This window comes from Pollachius pollachius (assembly GCF_949987615.1).
Source record: "Pollachius pollachius genome assembly, contig: scaffold_361, whole genome shotgun sequence".
Classification (NCBI taxonomy): domain Eukaryota; kingdom Metazoa; phylum Chordata; class Actinopteri; order Gadiformes; family Gadidae; genus Pollachius; species Pollachius pollachius.
In genome coordinates, this window is record NW_027641282.1 from 12,501 (window position 1) to 21,243 (window position 8,743).

Consider the following 8,743-nt stretch of genomic DNA (forward strand, 5'->3'; position numbering starts at 1 on the left):
GGAAGTTAAATCTATTTTAATGGCCCCTGCCGCACTGGCTTCTCTCTGATGCACTCTCGCGCTCCGCTGACAGTAAATCACAATGTTCTCTTATTACCATGACTGGAATGAGGACATAGAGAAAGAACAATGACGGATCCACATCATTTGTTTTCACCCCTCCCTGCCTTCTCTTCTTACTCTCTCTCTCTCTCTCTCTCTCTCTCTCTCTCTCTCTCTTTCCTTCCTATCATCTTTTCTCCTCTCATCTTTTCTCCTTCTCCTGGCTGCTGGTCTCCACATCTCCTTTTCCCCTCTTTGTTTTCACTCACTCCTTGTTTCTCCTTTTCACTCTCTCTCTCTCTCCTCTCTCTTTTCTCCCTGATCTCTTCTCCTCCTTCCGCTCCTATTCTCCTCTTCTGCTCTGCCACTCATCTCCTCCTCTCCTATTTACCTCACTCCTACTCTCCTCTCCTCCTACTCCTCTCCTATTTTGATCTCCTCATCTCTCCTCCTCCATTATCCTTCTCCCATCTTCTCCTCTCCTATCCTCTACTCTCCTCTTCTCCTACCCTCTTCTTCTCCTCTGTTCTCCTACCTTCTTATCCTCCTCTCCTCCCCTCCCCTCTCCCCATCTCCTCTCCTCCTCCCTTCTCCTCCTCTCCTCTCCTCTACTCCTCCCCTCCTCTCCTCACCTCCTCCTCCTCTCCTTACCTCCTCCTCCCCTCCTCCCCTCCTCTCCTCCCATCACTCCTCCCCTCTCCTCCTCTCCTCCCCTCTCCTCCTCCTCCCCTCCTCCTCTCCTCCCCTCCCCTCTCCTCCTCTCCTCTCCTCCCCCTCTCCTCTCCTCTCCTCCCCTCTCCTCCCCTCCCCTCTCCTCCCCTCTCCTCTCCTCCCCTCCCCTCCCCTCTCCTCTCCTCCTCTCCTCTCCTCCCCTCTCCTCCCCTCCCCTCTCCTCTCCTCCTCTCCTCTCCTCCCATCTCTCCTCCCCTCTCCTCTCCTCCCCTCTCCTCTCCTCCCCTCCCCTCCTCCCCTCTCCTCCCTCTTGTGATCTAGCGAGCAGCCCTAACAGAGTTACATCATGAAACAGACCGGGGGGGGGTTAGTCGGTGGTCTATTGTGTTGTGTGTGAGCGCTGAGGGTTTCCGCTGTCCCCTGGGAGACGTCTGAGTGACTGGCCAGACAACATATTTTATTTATTATATTTATATTTATTCATGCCATTCCCTCTAATGAATGAGAATACCAAATGTGACTCGGGCACTATTGCTGTCTGAAAAAAAGAAGAAATATAAATACAGAAAATCCATAAATAAATAAAAACACACTTTGCCCTTGGCCCTAGCATTGACAAATCTTATTTTTCTTCTCATGTTCCGGTACGAAGATCAGACGTATTCTCTGCCCCCTTCATCTTTGCCCTATAACCCCAAGGTTTTCCATTCCTCTTTTTATAATGGAACTGACATGAATTTTCCCCCTCCCCCTCCCAGCACACCTTTCAGAATGACTTCTCCCTTCATGTCTCGCTCCTCGAGGAGGCCCGGCCCCCAACATCCGCCCACACCAGACTGTGTATCTGATGGTAATGTGGAGGTAGGGGAGGGCTGCTCTAGTCCAGGGTAGTCTGGAGCAGTCGTTAGGGCGTTCATCAGGGTGGGGGGATCTCAGCCTTCAACATTCATCCATTCATTCGTTCATTCGTTCATTCATTCATTTGTTCATTCATTTATTCCTTCATTCGTTCATTCCTTCATTCCTTCACTCCTTCATTAGTTCATTCCTTCATTCATTCGTTCGTTTGTTCGTTCGTTCATTCCTTCATTCATTCATTCATTTGTTCATTCGTTCATTCGTTCATTCGGCATTGGTCTGTGCATACTCCTTACCAGGCAAAAAAAAAGCACGTTCAGCGTGAATGAAAAAAGGGGATTTCCTGGGAAAAACAAAAACAAATCGGTGTAATTGATTGTACTGTTGAGCTGGGGACGGGTGGTCTAGACCAGGCTGGTCCGGTTCAGTCGTTAGGGGGTTGTGACTGATGCACTAGTGGGTGAATCCCCCACGTCCTCAGCCTAACACCAGCCGTTGGATTAACCCTGAGCTAATCCAAAAGCAGCCCATGGATCTGGATTCCCTGTGAGTCACTTTGGATAAGAGCGCGGTACTGTGAGAACACAATTCGTTTTGATGTGACATTTGGGGGGGAGGACGAGAAAGGGGAAGGGCGGGACATGAGGCAACTCTCTGGTCATTGGCTGAAGCCCACCTGTCTCCCTTGTGTGATGGACACTACCTATGACCCTGATACACAACCAAATCCCCCCCCGCCCCCCCATCCTATTTCTGCCTTGCTGTCACTCAATCCATCCCGCTGGAGGAGGGGGGGTCGTGGGGGTCTCTGGATGTGATATTATTTTCTTTAGTATCGCATTGTGTTGCTTCTGTCGGCCGGCGTGGACCCCTCCCTTCAGAGACGGGTCCCGGGTTCTCTGCGGAACCCGTCTGGAAGGTCCCTGCGAGGCGCTATGGCAACCGTATGGAACCGTCGTCGCAGCAGCATCGGCAGCGCGATGCTGATTGGTCGGATGTAGATCTTTGAAGGTGAACGCTGACGTCCGCGTGTGAGGCTTAAAATAAAGGAGGAAACGGGAGGGAAGTGGACGTTCTCTGTCTGCCTGTCGGGGGGGCTCGGAGAGAGAGTGGACACGCAGACTTTTATGTATTCATGGCCAGCTGTTGTTTGTCGTTGTCAAAATAAAAGCCTCCCATATGCTAACGTGGCATCTGGCAGGTTGACTTTGTATAGGACGCACCCGCTGGAATCATAGTCATCACCGCTTTCTTTTGTCTCGCATCTGACCCCCCGCCCCCCTCACTTTCCCCCCAGATTGTGATGCCTCGTTCTTTGTATTTAATGAGAAGAGTCGCGTTAAGAAAATAATACTTTTTCCACTTTTGGATGTTGTGGAATTGAATCGTACCCAATTCATTAGACACACCGCAAGCGATTCATTGCGTTTAAAAGTCCTCTTCTGAGGAGTTTATGATGTCCTGTGTGTGTCCCAGTTGGTTTATCACATCGCCTCCCCCCATCAAACCACAGGCCATTACAAACACTGTAAGCTCTCACTAACCGCCGCTGTCTGACTGAACAGGAGTGCTGGTGTCATCATTAACCCAGCTGTAGCCATTAAAGAGAGGCTGTGTGATGTAAAGTGGTCCACTAAAGTCAAATGACCAGCATACGTCTTCGGAGAAATGTGGTGCAATTTTCAAACCTCCGGCACTCTCCTTGTTAGAATCCAGTACAAAACCCTGGATAATCATGCATAGCGTTTCTTCGGCAGTATTATTGGCAGCTAAGTGACTAAACCCACTGGATAGGACATGCTCCTCAAGCTGACCCCGGTTCGATTCCGACATGCAATCCTGTGCTACATAAGATTCCCAAGCTCTTCCAGCCCACGTCTTTCTCTGCTCTGCTGTGCATCAAAAGCCCGTAAACATATCTGCTTTATTCCTTATTCAATGTTCTGAAACATAACTGAATTATTTTACAGATATTTTTTTCCCAGATTTGAACTCGCTGGGCATGGGGGCGTCGGGCAAGCAACAGAGATCACTGAACAAATTAATAAAACAGACCATTGTTATTTAGAAATATTCTATAATATATTACCTCAACGATTTTTGCTGCAGCGTTAACCTAAACCTTGGTGTTGAACTCTGTTTGTCCCTCTGCGACACAAAGGCTATATTCAGACCCATCCCTGCTCGACACAATTCAGTGTTTTTATTTAACAAATTGAATTGATAGCGATCGGGCTACAGAGGGAGATGTATGGCTGATCTTTATCCCATGTTCCTAGTCACACACTAACCACAGTGTTCGGAAACCCACTATTCTCCCACTATCATGTGTAAGCTATTGGAGCGGAATGTGCAAAGAATGGACAAGAGCTGTATCTTTTAGATGTCCGAAAAACAATACGTCCTTGTCCAACATAATGAAAGATTTGGTTATATTTCAGCGGTGGAAAGACAGAAAAAATAGGGTGAAGGTCAGGGAGAACGGGCTGAATCAACATTTGGTGTTTTATTCTGACCCCACCTCTCTCTCTCTGTCTCTCTGTCTCTCTTGCTATCTCTTTCTCTCTTACTATCTCTCTCTCTCTCTCTCTCTCTCTCTCTCTCTCTCTCTCTCTCTCTCGTTCTCTCGCCCTCCCTCTCTATCTCTCTTTCTCTGCGCTACTCTGACATGTCCTGAAAGACAGTATATATATGAATTATTTATCTGTGTTTGAAAATATTAAACACGCTTTGTCCTTGTCTTGTATCCTATCGCCAAGGACATCACAAAAAAACGAAAGAAAAGGAATTAGTTATATTTGTTTGTGTGTGTGTGCGTGTGCGTGTGTGTGCATGTGCGTTTATTATTTCAGAAGAAACTTCATATAATTTTTCTAATTACAGTAATCATTGCTATTCTATTTGTTGGCTACAATATGCGTTTTATTCTGTGTCGTCAACTATCACTACCATGATAATTAACTTTATCTGTATGGATTAGTGGTTACATTTACATGGTTGCTTCCAGTGGTGTTGGATGCAGTAGCAGTAACAGTCTCTACTTCTTGCTCAAAGGCTCTTCAAAAGATTCTCTTTGACATTTGACTCACAAAGAAATGCAAACTGCCACGGAAATTCCTTCTGAGCGAAAACGCGAACCACGGTACATTTTGTTATTCATTAGACAAACTATCCACACTGTCCTTGATCGCACCCTGAGAATCCTCTAACTGTTTACACCAGGTGCATTGTGGGAAATAGGACTCCTCAATGATAATATTTCCCCGCCAAGATGCACGTCTCAAAGTGTTAAGAGAATGGAAGATAGAACAAAACGTCTCCTGATAGCAAACCGACAAACCCGTTTATTAAGGGCTTTCTATTGTTTTAATAAAAATTCTCTGCTGTTAACGACAGCGTACATTACACGACTTTGTTTTTTCCGTAGCCTGTCACAATGCGCGGGAACAGCTATAAGCAGACGGCGCCGTCGCGTTTCCTCTGCACTTGGTCTCGTTTGTCTGCTAAAAGTATTTGTTTGCGAGATGAGTCGAGCGCCAGCCGCCGTGCTGACAGCCTACATGAAGACGATATTGAATTGATTTCTGAAATGTTGCAGAACGGACTGTTTGATGTGTGCCACGAGACATGAATAATAAAAATTCTATTAAAAACCCCTTGAATAGCTGACACCGGAATATTATTTGTGATGATTAATTTTCCCCAGTCATTATAAATGGGAGACGGCATCAGATTGCCTCTGACAAAATTGCTTTTCATTCCCTGGTGAATAGCCTCAGTTAGGTTTTTTTTGGAGAACACAAAGCCGTATTTCTTCACCACAATATTGTGTCAAGATAGGCCTCTGGAAGCGGGGAGCGCGGCAGGAGTATATCCCCTTATTAGCGTTACACCATCTCAAGTGTTTCACCTGGTCGTGGACAACTGGGAGGTCACTGGGCCGTCTGGGATTCAATGAGGTGTGTGTGTGTGTGTGTGTGTGTGTGTGTGTGTGTGTGTTCAGTTCAACAGAGCCCACAGGCCCTTGAGAAACAAGCAACGGGGGTCTTATTCAGTTATGAATTTGATTAAGCATTTTATAAAGACAGTGCTGTCTGATTCTAAAATGTGTTGCCTGGAGGCTGATTCGCCTTATTGTAAAAAAGACAAATTATTTAGTGCTGTTATCCTGCATCTAATAATCCATCAAATAATGGATTCTATTAAATTGAGATTATGAACTTGGTTTTTGGTCCTTTGAATCACAGCTGTGCACTATTTTGTATTCATAATATTTAGATTCTTTTTAATGAACCACCTCATTTCATCACTCCTTGACAAAAAGTACTTTTTTATCTGGTCTTTGGTTTTATTTTTTCTCTTTAAGCAGGCTGGTTTGTACTGGTTACTCTGTAAAGAGTGTGAACTAGTGTAATAGTTTTTACTATTATTATTAACCGTATATTTCATCCCTGTACAGAAATAAAATAACAAATTCAAGTCAAGTCAACTTTATTTATGTAGCACATTTCACACATAAGGCCAACTCAATGTGCCTCTCATAAAAACATGTCAAACAATAAAATAAAATAGGATTTCAAAGCGTGCACTAAAGACATTTAACAACTGGATTCAAAAGAATCAATAATATACATACAAAAAATAGGATATAAAAGAACGCATGACAGACATAAAATATATATTAAATATATATTTAGTGAAGGTGAACACAAACATTTCCAACCTTGATTCAAATGTAGTCAGGGTTGGTCTCAGATCTTCAGGAATTTTATTCTTTATATGTGTTGACCCAACAGCTATTCGCTTTTTGTCCTTTGCGCAGTGTTCTGCAAATCAGACTCTGTCTTATTCATTCAACTAAGACACCATATTTCGACCATAGACACATTTAAATACCAACTCCAAACCTTAGCCTCCTCTGACAGAAATGTTTCTTCCTTAAAAATCCTCCGTTAACGAATCTGTCACTAACCCCGTTCTCCTCCCCTCTCTCCTTCCTCTCCTCTCTCCTCCCCTCTCCCCCTCTCTCCTTCCTCTCCTCTCTCTCTCCCCCTCCCCTCTCCTCTCTCTCCCCCTATCTCCTCCCCTCTCCCCCTCCTCTCTTCTCCCCTCTTCTCTCCTCTCCCCTCCTCTCTCCCCCTCTCTCCCCCTCTCCTCTCTCCTCCCCCTCTCTCTCCTCCTCTCTCCTCCCCTCTCCTCTCTCCTCCCTACCCTCTCTCCTCCCTCTCCTCTCTCCTCCCTCTCCTCCCTCCTCCCTCTCCTCTCTCCTCCCTCTCCTCTCTCCTCCCCTCTCCTCTCTCCTCTCTCCTCCCTCTCCTCTCTCCTCCCTCTCCTCTCTCCTCCCTCTCCTCCCTCTCCTCTCTCCTCCCTCTCCTCTCTCCTCCCTCTCCTCTCTCCTCCCTCCCCTCTCTCCTCCCTCTCCTCTCTCCTCCCTCTCCTCTCTCTCTCCCCCTCCTCTCTCTCCCCCTCTCTCCTCCCTCCCCTCTCTCCTCCCTCTCCTCTCTCCTCCCTCTCCTCTCTCCTCCCTCTCCTCTCTCCTCTCTCCTCCCTCTCCTCTCTCCTCCCCTCTCCTCTCTCCTCTCTCTCTCCCTCTCCTCTCTCCTCCCCTCTCCTCTCTCCTCTCTCCTCTCTCTCCTCCCCTCTCCCCTCCTCTCTCCTCTCTCCTCTCTCTCCTCTCTCCTCCCTCTCCTCTCTCCTCTCTCCTCCCTCTCCTCTCTCCTCCCTCTCCTCTCTCCTCCCCTCTCCTCTCTCCTCTCTCCTCCCTCTCCTCTCTCCTCCCTCTCCTCTCTCCTCCCTCTCCTCTCTCCTCCCTCCCCTCTCTCCTCCCTCTCCTCTCTCCTCCCTCTCCTCTCTCCTCCCTCTCCTCTCTCCTCCCTCTCCTCCCTCTCCTCTCTCCTCCCTCTCCTCTCTCCTCCCTCCCCTCTCTCCTCCCTCTCCTCTCTCCTCCCTCTCCTCTCTCTCTCCCCCTCCTCTCTCTCCCCCTCTCTCCTCCCTCCCCTCTCTCCTCCCTCTCCTCTCTCCTCCCTCTCCTCTCTCCTCCCTCTCCTCTCTCCTCTCTCCTCCCTCTCCTCTCTCCTCCCCTCTCCTCTCTCCTCTCTGTCTCCCTCTCCTCTCTCCTCCCCTCTCCTCTCTCCTCTCTCCTCTCTCTCCTCCCCTCTCCCCTCCTCTCTCCTCTCTCCTCTCTCTCCTCTCTCCTCCCTCTCCTCTCTCCTCTCTCCTCCCTCTCCTCTCTCCTCCCTCTCCTCTCTCCTCCCCTCTCCTCTCTCCTCTCTCCTCCCTCTCCTCTCTCCTCCCTCTCCTCTCTCCTCCCTCTCCTCTCTCCTCCCTCCCCTCTCTCCTCCCTCTCCTCTCTCCTCCCTCTCCTCTCTCTCTCCCCCTCCTCTCTCTCCCCCTCTCTCCTCCCTCCCCTCTCTCCCCCCTCTCCTCTCTCCTCCCTCTCCTCTCTCCTCCCTCCCCTCTCTCCTCCCTCTCCTCCCTCCTCCCTCTCCTCTCTCCTCCCCCTCCCCTCCTCCCCTCTCCTTGTAGAACTACTCCGGCCAGGGCCGAGGCAGCAACGGAGGACCCGGAGACGAGGACTACGAGATCCCCCCCATCACGCCCCCCAACCACGCGGACCCCTCCCTGCTCCACCTCATGGAGCACGAGGCCGCCTACCCCTTCCACCCCCTGCAGCACAACGGCCTGCTCAACCCTTACTCCTACCCCGAGCTGCCCGCCCTCATGATGTCCAACATGCTGGGGCAGGACGGACACTTGCTCTCAGGCCCCATGCACTCGGTGAGTCCGTCTACCTCCACTGTACCTCCACTGTACCTCCACTGTACGTCTACACCTACTGTGCATTGATCCAAAGCGTCTCACGACGGCCGAGTCCGCCACGCAAGGTGTTCAGGGACGGCTCGGCACTCAGCTAGGAGGAGCCCCGGGGATCGAGCTAGCGACCTCCCGGTTAGAAGTCTCTCCTGAGCTGAGGAGCGGGTGACCCCACGTTCTGGGTCCTGTCTCCCGGGGACTTCGCAGGAATGGTAAAGGGAAACAGAAGGGGGCAACGGGATTGAGCGGGATTGTTTTTCTATGGGAGGAACGTCGGGACTGCCGTCCCTCTCTGTTTGGGAAGGTGCTTGGGAAGGCATTTGGGAAGGTGCTTGGGAAGGCGCTAGTTGGGAAGGCG

The 8,743-nt window shown here is 49.4% G+C and overlaps 1 protein-coding gene across 1 annotated transcript in view; it reads left to right on the top strand.

Annotated features, from left to right (window-relative positions):
* The window catches only part of LOC307091683 (TOX high mobility group box family member 2-like), a gene marked incomplete at its 3' end in the record, with an annotated part of 16,233 nt that extends 7,884 nt beyond the window's left edge, over positions 1-8,349 (top strand). The window contains exon 2 of the mRNA XM_079759334.1: positions 8,098-8,349. Coding sequence (XP_079615460.1) covers positions 8,098-8,349 — 252 coding nt within the window. The remainder of the gene's footprint in view (positions 1-8,097) is intronic.
* Positions 8,350-8,743: the final 394 nt, after the last annotated feature.